A 19,577-nucleotide genomic window follows, 5' to 3' on the forward strand; every position below is an offset into this window, starting at 1 on the left:
CATAATATATGCAATTCATTCACACATTTTAAAATGGTATACCTCTCTTTTATTTATTTTCCGTTTATTTTACAATGTAGTACTCTAAGAAATGATGGCCCAAATAAAAATGCCACCACAAGTGTAGATATAGATATAATAATATTGTTTTCAAAGCATAAATGGTCTACCCTTTTAATACGAAATTTTTAATATAAATAATTAAAGTTCTTAAAATTTTAAGTACATATATAGTCGTTTTGTCTTACGAAAAAGGTCAATATGCCATTATTAACAACTTATGCGAATAAATCAAAAAACAATTTCTAAAAATTGTAACACTACATTTCTACAATCATTCTTCAACTTATATAAAGTCCGGTAAGCTATTTGGGATCTTATTTAGAATATTATTAAAATCTAAAAGTTGTACAGAAATAGTAAGCCGATCAATGCAGGTTATCATTCGAAAAGTTTATTTATTTTATTTTTTTTTCTCATCAATGTTCGTCCCTTTTTAATACCTCCTTCAACTTGACTCCTCAAAAATGCCATGAGATAAGACACTAATATCCAAACTAAAAAAAAAAAAAAAAAAAAAATGTGGAAATGGCTCGAAAAATGGTACTTCCCTAATATTTTGTAAAAACCTACTTGATAATGAAAAAATTGTGCTTATAGATGAAAAATTTATTGAGCTTGGGATCATAAAAAAAATACTAGGGTCTTTAAAAGTGTGAAAAAAAAAATTTGATAAAAATGTGATATGCTTTATGATTGTGTAATTATTTATATTTATCAATTTATGGGTGCTAACCTATTGGATTTATTGTTTTGCTGACCAAATAAAAGACTTGACTAATTGCAGTAGCAATAGGTAATGAGCACAAAAATGAAACGATATATTTATCAAATGTTCTACAAAATAGTAACCATATATTTATACACATTTAATAATGTTGTATAATCTTGAAATGTATGGAAGTTATATACATTATCTTTTTTTTTATATGACATTACATTGATATCGGGCTTTTCAAATGAGTGTTAGAAAATATTTTTGGAAACATTTTAATAATCATTAGTGATATCAAACTTAGAACAATTAAATGGATAAGCTTTAAAATGATGTAATACTTTCCTCTCAGTACTTCAAAATAAAAAAAAATACAAATTCTTTTATAATATTTATCATATGTATAGTCTTTTTTTATTATTTTTACGAGACTAACAATTCATATATATGTATCCACTAAATCCATAATCGAAAATGTTTGCTCCATCCCCACTGATATATGTTACAACATCGTATAACAATTTAGAGATAATCTGAAAAATAAGAACCATATATTTAGTTCAGTTCTGTATGTATCACTATACACACTTATTTTAACTAAGTCGTTTATTTCGTATGAGTTATCCATTTTTATATATCCAATCTATTTTCTACTCTGATTTTTTTTTCTTTTTAGTACGTACAAAACAAAATATGTAACGGGTATATTTGTGCAAGAAATTAATCTCGCAGTCGGAACTCCCCCACAAAAAAACCAGCACTGAAAAGTAAGAAAATAAAAAATGGAAAATAAAAACGAGAAAAACAAAATAATGACAAAATAAAGAATAACTTCATTTTTTCCACCTGCTACTACCAGGGGCAAGGACGTAACAAACCCAATGTTTAAAATCCCGTTAAACAGGAAGAATGAGACCAACAGTGCAAAATAAGCTATAAATTTAAGGAAATGCACACACAATATGTTCTAATTCACATATATATATGTAACACCCATTGTAAGTGCACAACAAACAATAAGCATACCCCATAATGATGATAAAGTTAAATTAGCTTTATTTCTTGCATAACCTAAAAATAATAAATTTAATGATATATAACTTTTTTATTTTATTCAATATTATATTATTTTTAATAATTATGTCTAATTTAGTATATAAAATATGTTCTTTTACTCACCAAAAATTCCTATGTATGCAAAATATGGGAATAAAAATAATGACAATAAAGATATATATACTCTCATAATACTATTGGAAACCTTCAATTTTCAATTACATATAATTAAAAAAAAAAAATTTTTTTTTATGCTTAAATTAGCTAGCTATTAAAATGGGCAATATTTTTTTGGTGAGTACCCATATATATAACCAAAATACAATTCTATATGTTTTAATAAATTATATTTGTAAATATATAACCTGATTAATTGAGTATGCTTTGTCTATTGTTCTGTTCCATATGTCTGTACCGTAATTCGTTCAAAAAAATATAATAAAAATCAAAATGAGAAATATGACTAGGAATTTTCATTTACTACATATATATCGACGGCATACACCTACTGTCTATACATACTGGTACATACACTATTTATTAAACTATTCAATATTTTATTAGTAGTAAAAAAATTAATAAAACAAAATTATTGAACCTGTTTTGTTTTTTATTTGGGCAAATCTTGCCTCATCGCTATGGACAATCCGGGACAAAAAGCTAGCCGATGGGGATGAAGCTAAAAAAAAAATAATTGAAAATAAAAATCTATAAAAAAAAAATAATACAATATAGCTAGTACATATTTTTTGAAAATATTATAACCAAAAAAAAATGTGAAACTTTTGAATTCATCGTCCAAATAAACATCCTGTTTTTTATCCACACAATCAACAAGAGTTTTATTTTTATATATGACAAAAAATAAAAATATTAATATTAAATATAATTTCATGTTTTATATTAAAGATTTTTACAAATTTATAAAATTAAAATGTTTTAATATATATACATGTATACAACTTTTATACAACATGTGTATGGTATGCCCATAAAGACCCTTGCATAATGCATATAATTTGGGTGCGCTTTTTATAAAAGTGTAGTACAAGGTTTAAATATTTTATATATTCAATAATGCACATATATTTTTTTTTTAAAAAACATTTGAATAAGCATACATCTTTTATGAAACTAATATCTTTATTATAACAAAAATCAACATTTGTTCTATATATAAATATGCCCAAATGCACACAATAAAGCCAAAAAAAATTACGAAAAAAATTATTCTATATACCCCTATTTTTATGAACAAGACAGAAAATATAATGTATGTACATACATTTTTTATTCTATTTAGTATACAAAATTTTTATATTTTTAAAAATATATAAAAGGAAAAAGTAAAAAAATAAAACGGAATATCCTGTTAAAATACAAAAAAATTGTTTTATCATTAATAGTAAAAAAGCAGGTCGAGCATGTCTACATGGGTTTCCCCATTTTTCAAACTCACAAATCGTCTTCATTCAATTCCTTTTCTATAAGTTTCATTTTTGCAAGTAAACTATAAGTTGAAGTATTGCTGAACGTATTTTTTTTTTTTCTTTCTTCACAAAATTTACATATATCTTTTATATCATTATGAACATGGTCATAAAATTTTGATAAATCGACATCATTAATTTCGATAGCATTTTCAACCCCCAATTTGGTTTTTTCAATATGTAATGGGGCACCATATCTATCTTGATATATTTCATTTAAATTATCATCACTACTTAAAATTATAGAATTTGTATCAATCATAAAATTTAAAATATATCTTAATTCGGTATATATATTTAATTTTTCACATTCATCGCATATATCAAGACACAAATTAAATATTTTGGTTGATAAATATATTGGATATGGGTACTGGTTTTCTTCTACATGTTGACAAAAATATAATAAAAATAAAAGATAAATACAACCAGCTTGAAAATCTATGATATTTGTTTTAAATTTTTCATAATATTTGTTTTCATTATTACTAATATTATCTTTATGGTCTTCTTTTTTTGGAAAGCTTTTTTCAAATACATTTTTCCATGCACACCATAATATTCCCCACACACAAAAATTATTTTCATATCTCGATTTTGACAATATTAAAGAAAATTTTGTTTCTCTAAATATCGAGCTAAATAACGATAAATACTTTTTTTTTTTTTTTTCTTTTTCTATTTTACTAATTTTATCCATCCATAAATTTAATATAAATTCTATATCTTCAATATTATATTTGTATCTCCCCGGTAATGCAACAGGTACATAATATTCCCCACATATGTCACCAATTCTTTGAACATATTTTTCGTCATTTACAAAGTTTACTGTATACATTGTTCTTTTCTTCTTTTATTAGGCTTATAAAATAGGGACATAGTATATAGTTGGCTAGCTGTATTTTTTTCTCCTTGCTTTCTATAAAAATGTTTTCAATATTTTGAAGCTAAAAAATGATTTTAACACATTTTATTATCGAATTTGGGAAATTCTCAACCTTTCCAAACTCAATAAGTATTTTTTTAAAATTCAAAATTATATAACTTCACATGATTTCAATAGAATATATTCGTAATCCTTTCAAGGAAAGTTAACCCCGCTTTTTCCCCTCGTTTAAAATGTTCTCTTTATAAAAGTACATATTTATATTAAACTTTACTTTTTCTTCCCTTTTTTTCTTTTAAATTTAATTCCTCTTCGAATATACAAATTTTCCGTATTTTTTAATACAAAAAAGTGTCACACAACTGGTTAGCGAAAATTGGCAATATTCCTTAGCTTATAATAAAAAAAAATAGCTAGTTGTTAAAAAATGTTAATAAAAATTTAACTTTTTATTAATATTTTTCTGAACAATTCATATTTTATGCTATATTTTTATGTTATATTTTTTTTTATGATTTTTTAATATGTGTATGTATTAATTTTTTGGTTCGTCGTTAGTCTATTACCTCTTAAATTTTGTGCTACGTTTCGGAAAAAAAAAAATACCACACCATAAAAATTCGATCCGTATTTGGGAATTATATATATGATGAATTTTTTTGATGAGATTAAAAAAACTTTATGAAGGAATAATGGCATCACAAGAAATAATAATCCAACATATAAATAAAATAAATAAAAAATAGGGAATACCAGGAAGCCAAAGGAACAAAAGAAAGAGAAAAACATATTAAATAATAGTATAATAGAAAATCAGTATTCTATATTACATATGTAGATAAAATAATTAGATTTATCATGAATATGAATATATATACATAGCATTTGATGATAAGTAGGATATTAATTAACCATTTTATGGTTAATAACGAAGCTGTAAGTATCCTAACAGTCCCTGATCATTTTTAATAATATAACTTTGGTCTTTTAATTTTTAAACCTTTATATTGTTTTATATTTGCTAAATAACAAATATTGCTCATGCCGATAATGATTAATTATTTTTTTTTAATAACTGTAATATATTTCATTTGTGGGTAGAGCTATATTATGGCTTTCTAATAATTTGATAATATTTATATTTTTTTGTACCAATTTTGTAAAATATTCGATTTTTTTTGAAAAAAATAAATATCTATTTATAATTAAATGTATACATATATTTATCAAATGGTTGAAGCAAAATTTTCTGAACAATGGACACAAAAATAATCGGTTTGGAACAGGTGTATCCTGATGAATACACGCGAGATGTCGTTTTAATATCTATGTATTGTTTTGAAATAAAAAAAGATATAGCAAAGGATTGTTTAAATATTATGAAGAATTATATCAATAGTCAGCTATATAATAATTATAACCATTTAAAACGATGTAAAAAAACACAAGATCATGTAGAAATACTTATTGGTCTTTCTAAAGACCTTCCTGAAAATTTATTAAATGAATTAAAAAAAGTAAATAACGGAGAAGATATTAAAATAAAAAAAATAAATGTATCAAAATATGAACCATTAAATAAAAAACAATATTCCGAATGGTCATCTTATTGGCCTACTTATTATAGAAGACCAACAGATGAATCATCAAATATTTTAACGAAACAACAAATAGAAAATCATATAAAATTTTTAAATATTTCAATAAATATAGGTAATAAATTTGGAACATGCCAAAGTGGTTGTGTGCTAACTTTTAATGATAAAATTATTGCTTGTTCAGGTGATAATATAAAAAATCATCCACTACACCATTCGGTTATGCTAGCTATTGAAGAAGTAGCATTTAATTTACGGAACATATGGAGATTTAAAAAGAACAAAAAAATGAAAAATTGCGAAAATGCCACATCCAATTTAAATGACAATCAATTCTCTTCCCATAAAAATGATAGCCATCTCGACAATTCATTTGACAAAAAAAATGATCACCAAAATGCTGATAATAGCGAACTGTGTGCAATAAATATAGATAGAGATGAAAAAGAGGAGGAAAGGAATAGCAAGAATGATGATACTTTGGAAAATTGTATTAGCAATAGTGTAATAAGCTCAGACCAATATCTTTGTACAAATTATTATGCATATTTAACCCATGAGCCTTGTTTTATGTGTGCAATGGCTATGGTACATTCACGAGTTAAGTGTGTTATATTTGACAAAGTTAATAAACAAAATGGTGCTCTATTTAGTAAGGGGAAATTACATTGTTTGAAAAGTCTTAATCACCATTTTAAAGTATATAAAACGGTTAGGGAAAAATGCTAATGCATTCCTTTAAAAATGATTTCAAACAAGTTTAACAATTTAAAGTAGTCATACATAGGTGCCCACTATATATAGAAAGAGAGAGAGAGCAAACTGAGTCTATACCGACATTTTTTTAATTTTTTTAACCTTTTTAATTTTTTTAACTTTTTTAATTTGCCCCAATAATTACATTCCCATTATATTACAATAAAATTGTAATCACAATCATTAATGTCTCTTTTTTTGCTTTATGAATATGCACAATTTTTTTTTAATTTTTTTTTTTAATATATATAAACAGTGAATGCACAATATTTGTTTTGATAATTTTTTTATCACACCATAGTTGATTTATTAAACATATTTTTTTAAAATAGTATAATAACATAAATTATAATTTTGTTTACTAAAAATTAGTTAAAAAATTATTTTATTTATTATGTTTTTTCCAACTAATATATAGTTTTTCTAAAATAGCTAGATTAGCATTTAAATTTTTATAAAAAAATAGCTACACAACAGATAGTGGTGAAAAAGTTTGAACTTATGAATATGCATATACTTATTTATATATGTAAGTACGATTTAACCATTTTGTAAAACCTCCACACGAATACAATATATCTAATATGAATTTCAAAAAATAATATTTTGATATTCCCAACCATATTAATGATTTAAGCCCAAAATGAGGTATAGGCTTTTTCCCCCTTTAACATTCTTAAGTTATTTGAAAAAGCTGCACGTATACTATTCTCCAGCACGAATTGACAAAGCGGATGTCGCCAGGTAATTTCTATATTCCTCTAAAATTATAAAAATGCAACAAACACTCCTAATAATAGCCAAAATAGAATGAATTATATTTTAGTAATACCCACACATATCTCATCATAAAAAATGTACATATAAATTTTATACTTTTTAGGAGACTAATTATATTTGCTTCATCTCAAAAAATTAAACAGAGATATCCTATGCTAACTGTTACATGGGAGTTGCTAGCGTACGTATTATATGTGTACATGCTATTCTCGATTTGCACACACATGTATGTATATATATATACATATGTAATACCCTTAAATTATTTTAATATATTTTTTTACACCTTTTTCATTATGCTATTCAATAAAGTTATGAAAACCCGCCTATGATTGAAGTCGAATATTTGAATGGGGAGAAAGAAAAGTTTGCACAAAAAAAAAAAATAATTTTATAAACATAAATAAATTTACATTATTACAGTATATTTAATATTATTTTGTCTTTTAATTTTTTTCATATAATTTATTTGTTCCTATTTTCCTTAACCCCATAGAATAAATATAGAATATTTCAGTGATCGCCAAAAAAAGGAAATCGTTGACAAATGGAAATATACAGGTAAAGAATTTTTCAACTTTTTTCTCAACCGTTTTCTCAACCTTTTTTCCAACCCTTTTTCCAACTTATTTCACTTTCTTATTTTTCAAAGCATCATTGGAGCCCTTCCCTGAAGTCCTAGCACCAACCATTGAAAAACCCCAAAATTCTTTTTAGTTTTTTTTTATTTCAACTTTTTACAACCTTTTATATGTATACCCATAATTTGATAACTCATGTGTTAGCAAACTTTTTTTAATTGTTCACCCTAATTTTTAAATAAGCAATATATTTTTTATGTAAATTGTTTAAAATTATAAAATCGAAAAAAACACCATGTATAACACCATTTATAATTCCTGTTTATTCTTGTTACACATATATAGCAATATTTAAATTTGCTGAAACATAAAAAATTATATAAATTATGCAGTTTTCTCTTTTTTATTATTAAAATAAATTATTTTACTGATGTTGTAAATGGAAACTAATTTATTAAATTTATTGTAAATATTTTTTTTTGTTGGAAAATTACAACGTAACAATTATTTGTGTGTAAAAAAAAATTATCCGAAAACTCTCATTTTTCTCTATATAGGTCAAAAAAAAAAAAAAAAAAAAAAAACTATAAAAAGAAAAAATGAATATAGTTCTTATATTTATAATTTTTATAAAATAAAAAAATAGATTATGCTTGTAATAACAAAATGTATAACGAAATCATCTTTATTGTCTATGAGGAACTAACAAAAAATAAACTCTAAAATGTTGTAACATTAGTAATGGAAAAAAGTTTATAATTTGTCAAGAATTTATTTTATTTTAATTTTTTTTAAAAACTTTTTGAGAAATAAAATGGGTGTAAAATATTGCTTGTTCATAATAATTGGTAATTAAATAATTCAATAAAAATAAAAACATAATATACAGAATCGTTATATATACATATATAATTATTTTATTGTACAGCTTTTTTTGTATTACTATTCAATGGCTGCACTGGTGTAAACATTAACCGAGGGAACCCTATTTATAGTAACATAAAATTTGCACACTTAGGTGTATGTATATACTTACAGCCGTGTGACAACTTTCTCACATACACACATACATACATGTATTTACTTTCTTAATTTTTAAACACAACATGCATGAGAGGAGCCAACACAGGGAGAGGAATATTGTCTATGGTAAGGGAATGCATAAATTAAGTTTTTCTTTGTCTTATTAATATCGATTATTACATTTGTTCACAGCATTGTATATGTCTATAATTGTAAAACACACACATAATAGTTTGCTATACCATTTTCATCATTTCTTATATCAGATTTCGATAAATTTGGATACAGGACTTCAATCATGTCCCTGTCGTATATATGTAAGTATTTAAAAAAATAAAAATAAAAAGTAGTTAAGATATACCATACTATTTTTATCTTTCCCTTTTAAACATACCTTCTTAGAATTATTGCTTTAGTATGTTTGCTTATAAGTCATTTGTTTTTATTCTATCAATATGTGCTGTTGTACTAGCTATAATAACAATGGTTTTTATTCAACGAGCTACAAAAATTCCAATAAAATATCCAACAAAAAAATAAAATCAAAATAAGGAAGTATATCAAATTTTGTGTTATACTACATTAGTAAAATATATTTTTATAATTATTTTATAGTTTGTTATGTATTTATTTTTATATTTTTTTAAATAATATTATTTCTTTATACATTGTCTTGCATAAATATCAACAATTAACTTAGTATTATACACGTATATCCGCATATTATATTTATTATTATATTTGTTTGTATGTATAGTTTGCTATTATTTTTTTTAAAGTAAAATTATAAATAACTTTTATTAAAATAAAAAAAGTCTCAAAATATAAGGACATATTTTTATAATAAATTTTAAACATATAATTATTACATAAGTATGTTAAAAAAAATAAAAAAACAAAATCAAGCCATCCTTAAATATCCGTAGCAATTAATTTATTATATACGCACAATTATTTTCACAATTATTTATGAAGGCGTAATTCTTTTTTATAACAAATAGGGATATACATTGCACTTTTCTTTTTTTTTTTTTTTTGTCAACTAATGAAATACCATTTTCTGTTGTGTAGTTTGTTTTTCCCAAAGATAACACCCTACTTTATATTTATTTTGTTTTTTATTTGTTTATCAACCTATTTTACATAATTTCTCAACCTATTTTACATAATTTCTCAAACTTTGTACATAATTTTATTGTTATTTTTTTTTTGTTTGATCAGCTAATAATTTCATAACCTTTCATATAACTAATTTGTTTGTTACGATTTGAATTACTGTTAAAAAGAGGTACGTAAATAAGCACGTCGATATATATGCATGTCTCAAGCTACTTCCCTACCCAGTAATAAACATAAGTAGTCCCAATTTCATTTTACATTCCAATGTAGAATAGTGAAACGCTTGAATTATTTTCCATTTAGTAGTGCTATTATTTTTATAAATTTTTTATATTTACATAATTTATCATTCAAGTACCAATGCCAACAGTATACACGTCTGACGAAGAAAATGCTGATGATTTGGAAAATGAGAGGAATAAAAAAAAAAAAAAAAAAAAAAAAAAAAATTTATATTCAGTAATAAATGAATTGAACTACTCCAATGAAGAGGGCAATTCCGACAATTTAGAGACTAATCTAAAAAGGGAAGAAAAAAAAAAAAAAAAAAATATTATTCACATTAATCAAGATGAAGTAAGCAACAAAACTGGTATAGTCATATCGGAAAATGTACAGGCCGAGATTGAAAATAGAAATGATGTGCCTAACAATGCAGTAGTAAGAAATGGCATTGACCCTGACATCTCAAGCCAGGAATCACAAAATGATGTAACTTTGCAAAGTGGTACGACAACTAACACAAATGGATCATCAAATATATTTTTAAAAGTCTTTGATAAAATAAAAAAAAAAATTATTGAAGAAAAGGGAGAACCTATACCTAGCTACATTATGAATGAACAAGATATGTGTGAATTAAACACAGTGAGAAATTCGGTTTCACAAACTGATGACATTAATAATGGAAATAATATAAATATGTATGCTAACCCACACATTCATAATAATACGAATACTGCATTCGTTTTACCGACCCAATCAGGTGAAAGAGCTCAAATTTCGAGCTTTGCCACTTCCCAACCATCTCAGGAAATTGAAATGACCTGCTTACGGGGACTTAATCCCAATGATGTCATGAATGATAATATTTTTTCCAACAATCAAAATAATCAAATGAATGTTATATTAGAAAGTGCAAACAATTTAGGTAATCTCGACCCATCAAACAGCCAAAATGAACGAGGCCAAAGTGGGCAAGACGAAAATAGTGAAGATAACATTCTTCCAATCAAAATTTACAACAAATTTTTAAACAAATCTAAAGCATATATTAACACAATGAAAGATAAAATTATAATTTATTGGCAAAAAAAAGTTGAAGAAGCAAACCAACAATTAACAACACAAAATCAAGTATCTGCACAAGTAGAAAATGAAAATATTGTAGAAGATGAATATGATGATCCAAGTGCAATACAAGTATTATTATTATTAGGTTTAATTTGTAAATTTCCAATTTTATGGTTTATTGGATCCTTAATTTTATGTGTTACACCACCAAATCATACTAAAACAAAAAAATGGTGCTTAGTTAGTTTCTTTTTTTGTATAGCAACAATTATTTATTATATTGCTACTACAAACTTTAATTTATATCAACCAGGATTTTTTACAATTATTGAACAAAATAAAGAACATCAAAATATATATCAACCTGGGATTATCAAAATTGCTACTAATCCACTTCATGATATAACAATCTCAAATTTTATACTTTTAAATAAGCATTCTAAATATGATTGGATAGATAGTAATAGCAATACGTTATTACCTTCCATGGATAATCATTTTTTAGACTGGTCCTTCATCTTAGAGACAAAGCCAACCTCGAACATCATTCTGTAAGTTTGCAATTTTGTCCGTTTACTTCTCCCTGCACATGTTTATTCCAAATTTTTATGACCCATACATGCATAACACTCTTTTTCATTCCTTAATGTCGCTAATTTACAGGAGCAGCAGTTTATACACCTTTTTAAATCGTGTCCAAGTAACAATTCTATTTGGAAAGGGAAATATTTATTCTAGTAAAAATATTGAACTAATAAAAGCGAATATGAACACGTTGCCAGATACTCAGAGTGGTATAAACTTTATAAAATTCGACAGCATCACACTTACGGATCAAAGGTATGTACACACAGGCACGTCATTCCAAAATGGATTATCTAATTTTATTCTAATTAATCACGTGCCTAATCATAATTCATTACTTATGCACATTTTTTCCGATTTCCTTACCTTTTTTGTAGCATACCGGAGGACTTTTATGGGGCCGGTCTCCGATGTGAGGTGGATGACAAAACAAGCCAAGAAAAAACAACTGACAATCGTCATAAAGAAAAATGGTATCTATTTTGGAAACAACATGATGATGATATACATAATAAAAAATTAAATAATTCAATATATAACTTATCTGTTCCCGTTGGTGAAATATTTTTTTTTAAAACCGAACACAAATGCAGACTTGCTTTTATTTTTCCAAAAAATGTTAACCTTAATAATCCAGATATGCCCAATAATTTTGTTGAAGTCGAAAAGGTTATAATAAAAGCCAATTGAAAGGGAAGAGCTATAAAAGCAAGTTGAAAAGGAAGAGTTATATATTATTTGTATTAGATACACGGTTTGTTTTGCCCCTATACACACTTATTTGTTTTTTTTATATAAAAAGTGAACAAAAACAGAATGTTTTTATTTTTTTAATGCATTTGTTTTTATCCAAAAAATAAACCCTTCATGATCATTCACTTTGCTGGTCACTTTGCTGGTTACTTTGCTGACCATTTCGTTATTCGATTTTATTTATTTTTTTGTATCATATATCTTTTACTTTTTTAAACTATAACTTTTCATGATAATTACAATTTTAAATTTACCCAAATGGGAAGCAAACTAAATCCACTTATGTTGTGAACTAAGAGGGTGCCGGGTTAGGTACCCCAAAAAAGTTAAACAAATTATGAAAAAAAAACAAGCATAAGCATAAGCAAAAGCAAAATAAACACGATATACACTTTCATGATGCATATCTCAGTTTCCTATTTCTAAATGTTGCACTGCTGAGGTAGTTGGGTTGGCTAGTTCCTCTTTTAATGCGTTACTATTTTTTCTTTTAAAGGTATCAATAAAATGTGCAATAGACTCATCAAGCTTTGTAACAAATTTTTGAAGTTCATCTTTTTCAATTCCAATTACACATGAAAATGCAATATACGAATATGGATAATTACTACAGCTTGATCCAAAATCATGAAATATTTTATTTCCTATAACTATTTTATTTTTTGCATTCAATTTATAATACATTCTTTTTAAATTCTCAAAGCCAATCAGCTTGTTTACTCTAACTACTTCTTCATCCAATTTTAAATCATCATCACCAGGGACGTCTCCATCAATCATTTCTTCATCCCATTTTGTAGTATCACCCATATTGGCACTTCCTGACGTTTGAGCATTTTCGTTTACTTCTTGACATTCTGTATTTTGTCTTTTTTCCATTTCTTGCTTCTCAATTTGTTTCAAAATGTTTTGTCTGATAAGGGTGGGAGAACAAATGACACGATGCCCTGTTACATTTCGGTAAAATAGAAAAGAGCCAAGCATATTTATAATTTTTGGATTTGTATATCCACAATAATTATATAAATGATTAAGATTAATAGCAATAGATATTTTATTTTTATTTGTTTTTATTAATTTTAAATTATATTTTAAACATATTTTTTGAACTTGTTCATTTATCCAATTAAAATGTTCAACTCTTTTTTCTCTTAATGACATTATTTTATTTTTTCCTAACTCAAGTAAAGTAACAAATAAATCTAGATATACATTAACTGGTGTTCTTCCTGGATATGTTTTTTTTAATTCTTTCATCATTTTTGCATTAGAACTAAATACTATACCTCCATTAATTGGTAATAGAAAATTTTTATCACAACTTTGAACAACAAAATCTATTCTTCCTTTTGATTCATAACATTTCTGAATCTCTTTACAAATGTAGGTACATTGTAAACCAAATCCATTATTAATAACATGGGGTATATCATATTTATTACATAATTGTGAAATTTTTAAAATATTATCTGAATTTCTAGGTGCATAACTAGATGTTACAGTAATAATACAACATATTTTTTCATTTAATTTTTTCATCAAATTTTCTATTTTTTTTTCATCTGTTTGTAATTCATCATTAATAAATATCATATCGACTACTATATATTTTAAATTACAAAAATCTAAGCATTTATAACAAGTCTTATGATCAATCCTAGATATTATAACCCATTCACTATCTTTTCTAATCCCTTTTAAATACAATAAACAAGTAGATATACACATACCAGTTGCATATGGTAATATATATACATCTTCACATTTTTTTATTCCAAAACTCTTTATTAAATATTTAACCATATTCGTTGTCATTTTACACAATAGGCTGTTCCCTGCGCTTTTCGGCTGCACGTCTTCCAAGTTCCCCGACCTGACCCAAAAACGGATGGAAAAACGGATAAGCAAAATGAAAAGTAAACAAACAGAGGCAGAATCGTTCGACACAATTTATACAAACTTTCAAACAAAACAATTTTGATGGTCCATTCCTTACCTCCCTATGCCATGCCCAAAACCAAAGTACTTATTCCGAACAATAGAACTGTATATGCGACTTTCCCTTTCACCGATTTTTACATTCTTCTCACTATTGCATCTGTTGAAAATAAGTTAGTTATGCACATGTAAGGTGTTTTTCCACTTTTTTTTAGTTTAACGCTTTTCAGCTGTTTTTCTTACAAATTTTGCAAAGATATTTGATACAGAATACTCATAATCGTTACTTCATTGAGTCCTTCATTTGGTATTCGTCCATGATTTAGTAAACTTCAAAAAAAGGTTGTGTAATATGTTTATTTTGGTTTAACTATTATAATATATAATCCTTTGCAATCTTGTTTTTCATTTACTTTGTTAAATGCTCTTACTTTTTTATCAAGCCATCCTTTTGGTTCATTATCTGCGCCAAAAAGGTGAAAGAAAGATGAAGGAAAGGCGGAAAGACAAAAGGGTATTTCATTAGAAACATATTCAATTGGTATTGCTTACAAAACAAGCTTAAGATTAATCAAATTATTTAAACTCATAATTTTTTACCTGACTCGTTAATAAAGAATACTTATTTTTGTTCCCACCATCACCAGAGGGCTCCTCTCCTCTGTAACTTTGCAACATTATCGTTTAGGAAGTTCGAAAAAAAAACATAAATACAAAAAAGTTGATAAATAAATGGATGCAATTTTATTCCTGCTTTATCTTCCACAGTGTGGAAAATTGCCATAAATCTACTATGCATATATTATTATCTATCTATTTTTTTTCAAAATTTTTGCTGACTTTTTTGTGGCCTATCACGCTATGGTTAGGCACACAAAATCCTGAACCTTATCATAACAAATTTTTAATAAAAAAATTCAAAAATTTTAAATGGAAAATTTAAGCAACTCTGTTATTTAACATGCATGCAAATTGCTAGCGATAAACTTTGCAATTTTCAAAAAAAAAAATATATATAGATGTAGATATAAATTAAAATTACAACATGAATTAAATCCGATTAAAATTGAAAAAAAATGTAAATCAATAAATAGATAATTGTATTAATCTAAAGGTTGTACATACTATATGAATCATTTTGTATATTCATATATAAAGCCAAATAATATATCATGAGAAATTAAAAATAAAACATATGCAAACTAATATGTAGATAATCATATGAGTATATACCTCATCGAATTATCCCTATGTAATTATATCATAGTGAAAGTAGAAAACATATTTAAATTAAAAACAATCTTAAAGATAAATACATATACTTGTATGTCCATGCATACAGGAATCACGCAAAAAGTAACGGATCATTCAAATTAAAAAAATTTTAAAAGTTAAAAAAATTTGTAAAAAATTTGTACAAAACCTTATAATAGCTATACCCTTGAAATTGAAAAAATAACCTTTGCTAAATATACCACTACTGCAGTCATTCTACCTTACAAAGTAGATGTGTGTACATGTTCCTACTCCATTATCCATATAATTCCCTACCTGTTTCACCTCATATTGCCATTAATTTTTTATTGCATTTCGATCCTTGAAGTTAATTGGAAATACTGGACGTTCAGATGCATTACAATTCCACACATTAGATGAATTATTTGGGCCATTAATAAAATACGAAAAAAGTTCATGTTCTGCTATTAATTTTTGACATGTCGGTTCAGGTAAAAATTTTAATGACTTAAATATACAAGAAGAATATTGATTTAGTTGGGATATAAAAAAACAAGCATTTCTTTCATCATTCCCATCTCCTACTGAATATATAAAACATATAAACGAGGTATTGCATAAATATGGTGATAGCAATTCATTAATTATTTGATGAAATATAACTTTCTTCCAATCTTTTGGATCTACAAATGTGTTAAATAATGTATCTCGAGCAGATACTATCCTAATATTATTATGTACAATAAACGACCAAACTAACGGAATATAATGTTTAGCTGAACTTATTAACCATTCTAAACTAGCATTTGTTACTATAACTAATTTTCCTTGTGTTAAACATAATCTCAATGTATTTATAACAACAATACTTAATTTATTAAATAATTGACGAATCGATTTTGGAATCATATCATATAAACTTAATCTCATCTTTACTGTTATCCAACTTGTTGGTAATATCGTATCATCATAATCAAATACAATTAATTTTTTATAAATATATTGTTTACCTTTTATTAATTTATGTTCTTTCACCGTTTTATTTTCAATATATTTATTTTCATTTTTTAATTTAAAATTTGTCATATCATTATTCGTATTATATACTTCATTTTTATTATTTAAGAAACTCCAATTATTTATGTTAACCCGATTGTCTGAACTATTTTTATCTACCTTCCTACCCAAACGGGTTCTATCCATTTTGCTATTCAAACCGATTCTATTATTTTCAACCTTTTCATTATCATCAATGCGTCTTTTGTAAAATTCGAGTATTTGATTATGATTGTTCATGTTATTTATCCCTACAAGGTTAGTGGAATTGTTCATATTTCGATAAAGTAATAAAGTATTTTCATTTTTGTTTTTATTAGATATATTTTTTTCTTTTTCATTTTCCATTTTTTTTAGTTCATCTACATCCGTTTCTGTTGTCTTCATATTATAATTGCTCTTTTTGCCAAAAGGATAAAAACTCTTTATTTTTTTCATTTTTTTTCACCTGACTTGTTCTATATAGCTATCTAGCTATTTATGTTATATGCACACACATGAATATTTTTTGGAATTCGTCTATTTGGATTTTCGACTTTTCTTGTTATATTGCATTTGAATTATGCTGAATTATTTCTACACAATAAAATATATATACCCATAAATTGGTTATAAAACAGCAAATAGTATACAAAATGGTAAATTTACACTTTTTATTTTCAAAGTTTCATGTTCGAATTTATAAAAAATTTAATATATGTTTTATTTTTATTATATATATTTTTTTAATTTGGAAAAAACGTATGCCAACCAAACGCATTTATGCACGTATTTTCATTGACTTATGCAAAAAATATATAAAGATTGAACAATGAAAAATATAATATTAAAATAGTTAGGAGATAAAATGGGACAAACAAAAGACAGCAACCAAAACAAATATTTTCATATAATTAACCAAATTGGAAAAAGAGGAAAAAAATTTAAATTATTAAAGAAAAAATAATATAAAAAACACAAAATTAATAATATGAAATAAAAAATATATATTGGTAAAATTATCAAATGATAAAATAATGAAAAAGTTTAAATAAATTCATTTGGATATTTTAAAAGATATTAAATTGGACAAATTGTGTAGATAATATAATTTGTTTTATAAAAGATAAAATCTGTTCAGTAATCTGTGAACAGGTATGCAATGGCTAATATTAAAAAAAAAATACGATAACACAATGTATACAATTTTAAATTTCAATACAAAATATATATGCAACATATATACAACGAATACATCTAATAATTTACTAGCTATTTACAACTTTTTGAATATTATATATTTTTTACATTTACATATAAATTTTTATTATTAAAAGTGGCAACAAAAGTTTTATGAATGTCCTCTTTTTTAATTTCGTAATTTCCCAAAATAAATTAAGAAAAAAAAAAATGAAAAATTAACACATTAATAAATAATTATTATAAAAAATGGTACTGTTATCGCAATTTTAACCATTTATTATTGTTTTACTATTTTTGTAATTTTTACAATTTTTATTTTTTAAAGTTTGACAAGTTGTGTCTTTTAATATTTTATTAATCACCAAATATATGAACAAGTCAGAACAATGCTACAAAAGCAATGGAAAAAAAAAAATACAAGCCATTTACTGCCATATTAAATTTTTTTTTTTATTAATTTTATAGCTAACTGTCCAAATAAACATGCACATATGCATAAAATTACAACAGTATATTAAAAAAAATTTTTATAATTAATTTTAAAAAAACATGCTTAACACACATATATGTTGCATATACGAAAAAGACAAAAAAAAAATATAGAGAAATGTTTAAGATTTTGCCAATAGTTTAAAAAGAGGTTTAAAGAAATATTATATATATTTATGTGTTTAGATTATATGTACATTTATCAGTGTTCATGTTGTATATGCTTTATTCTAAATTTTGGTGTATATTTTACCTGTACACCACATTTGTAAAAATAATAATAAAAGTGTAAACACAACATTCCAAACCGATTAAAAGATATACATTTAAAAAAAATATTCCTATATTCGTACATTTAAATTAACATTGAACTTATTTAAACATGCCAATTTATTTGTATTACTACAAATGGCAAATGAAATAATTCCCCGGTTTTAGACCTATCGTATGATAATACTATTTTTATTCGTTCTTCAAAATAACCTGTACACTAGCTATTTTGTACATGCTTTTTTTTAATATTCATTTTTTCAAAAATTTTATGAATGTGTTAATAAAAAATAAGTAAAAAAAAAATAAAAAAAATGCCAATAATAAATGGATGTGACTTAAATTCGTGGCTATTACAAATAGTTTGATACTTTACTGGCATACGTTTACGGAATCCAATTTTTTTCAAAGTTATATCAAACATTTTAGAAAAACAAATATATAAAATTAAGAATATAAATATAATTTAGCAAATACAAGAATGTAATAAAATTTTTTTTTCAATTTTTTTTTACATGCATATACTTTGGCTAACCATTTCCCATTGCGTATTTTTTTCTCTTAATATAATTATATAATATTGGGATGTATCGCTATTTTTTTTATAAGCTAAAAAAATAAGATAAACAAATTTATGGCAAACTAGTAAATACAAAAAAAGAGTGACGATTTTGTTTATAATTCATAATGCAATAATATAACAAAAGT

At 24.8% G+C, this 19,577-nt stretch overlaps 8 protein-coding genes across 8 annotated transcripts; 4 read left to right on the forward strand and 4 right to left on the reverse strand.

The window, feature by feature from the left end:
• Window positions 1-346: 346 nt before the first annotated feature.
• Window positions 347-2,726, reverse strand: PCHAS_0605100 (sexual stage-specific protein G37, putative; the record flags this gene model as incomplete). Its single annotated transcript, XM_016797444.1, has 13 exons — window positions 347-399; window positions 504-557; window positions 634-705; window positions 797-897; window positions 1,000-1,129; window positions 1,212-1,308; window positions 1,459-1,535; window positions 1,622-1,708; window positions 1,802-1,846; window positions 1,955-2,036; window positions 2,197-2,240; window positions 2,430-2,510; window positions 2,597-2,726. 13 exons carry the CDS (start codon window positions 2,724-2,726, stop codon window positions 347-349), a joined length of 1,053 nt encoding a protein of 350 aa, XP_016653398.1.
• Window positions 2,727-3,286: 560 nt separating this feature from the next.
• PCHAS_0605200 (conserved protein, unknown function) lies at window positions 3,287-4,162 on the reverse strand (the record flags this gene model as incomplete). The annotated part of the gene is made up of 1 exon (XM_739593.2): window positions 3,287-4,162. One exon carries the CDS (start codon window positions 4,160-4,162, stop codon window positions 3,287-3,289), a length of 876 nt encoding a protein of 291 aa, XP_744686.2.
• Window positions 4,163-5,466: 1,304 nt separating this feature from the next.
• PCHAS_0605300 (cytidine deaminase, putative) lies at window positions 5,467-6,537 on the forward strand (the record flags this gene model as incomplete). The annotated part of the gene is made up of 1 exon (XM_734626.2): window positions 5,467-6,537. One exon carries the CDS (start codon window positions 5,467-5,469, stop codon window positions 6,535-6,537), a length of 1,071 nt encoding a protein of 356 aa, XP_739719.2.
• Window positions 6,538-7,207: 670 nt separating this feature from the next.
• PCHAS_0605400 (conserved protein, unknown function) lies at window positions 7,208-8,061 on the forward strand (the record flags this gene model as incomplete). Its single annotated transcript, XM_016797445.1, has 5 exons — window positions 7,208-7,308; window positions 7,448-7,525; window positions 7,657-7,710; window positions 7,841-7,905; window positions 7,997-8,061. 5 exons carry the CDS (start codon window positions 7,208-7,210, stop codon window positions 8,059-8,061), a joined length of 363 nt encoding a protein of 120 aa, XP_016653399.1.
• A 678-nt stretch (window positions 8,062-8,739) lies between these two features.
• On the forward strand, window positions 8,740-9,488 carry PCHAS_0605450 (conserved Plasmodium protein, unknown function; the record flags this gene model as incomplete). Its single annotated transcript, XM_016797446.1, has 5 exons — window positions 8,740-8,773; window positions 8,854-8,919; window positions 9,043-9,074; window positions 9,215-9,265; window positions 9,351-9,488. The coding sequence occupies 5 exons, from the start codon at window positions 8,740-8,742 to the stop codon at window positions 9,486-9,488; spliced, it is 321 nt and encodes a 106-aa protein (XP_016653400.1).
• Window positions 9,489-10,427: 939 nt separating this feature from the next.
• On the forward strand, window positions 10,428-12,635 carry PCHAS_0605500 (conserved protein, unknown function; the record flags this gene model as incomplete). Its single annotated transcript, XM_741022.1, has 3 exons — window positions 10,428-11,911; window positions 12,024-12,200; window positions 12,323-12,635. The coding sequence occupies 3 exons, from the start codon at window positions 10,428-10,430 to the stop codon at window positions 12,633-12,635; spliced, it is 1,974 nt and encodes a 657-aa protein (XP_746115.1).
• A 471-nt stretch (window positions 12,636-13,106) lies between these two features.
• Window positions 13,107-15,314, reverse strand: PCHAS_0605600 (O-phosphoseryl-tRNA(Sec) selenium transferase, putative; the record flags this gene model as incomplete). Its single annotated transcript, XM_016797447.1, has 5 exons — window positions 13,107-14,571; window positions 14,695-14,796; window positions 14,880-14,966; window positions 15,068-15,099; window positions 15,237-15,314. 5 exons carry the CDS (start codon window positions 15,312-15,314, stop codon window positions 13,107-13,109), a joined length of 1,764 nt encoding a protein of 587 aa, XP_016653401.1.
• An 894-nt stretch (window positions 15,315-16,208) lies between these two features.
• Window positions 16,209-17,366, reverse strand: PCHAS_0605700 (HAD domain ookinete protein, putative; the record flags this gene model as incomplete). Its single annotated transcript, XM_733114.2, has 1 exon — window positions 16,209-17,366. The coding sequence occupies one exon, from the start codon at window positions 17,364-17,366 to the stop codon at window positions 16,209-16,211; it is 1,158 nt and encodes a 385-aa protein (XP_738207.2).
• Window positions 17,367-19,577: the final 2,211 nt, after the last annotated feature.

Source organism: Plasmodium chabaudi (assembly GCF_900002335.3).
Source record: "Plasmodium chabaudi chabaudi strain AS genome assembly, chromosome: 6".
NCBI lineage: Eukaryota > Apicomplexa > Aconoidasida > Haemosporida > Plasmodiidae > Plasmodium > Plasmodium chabaudi.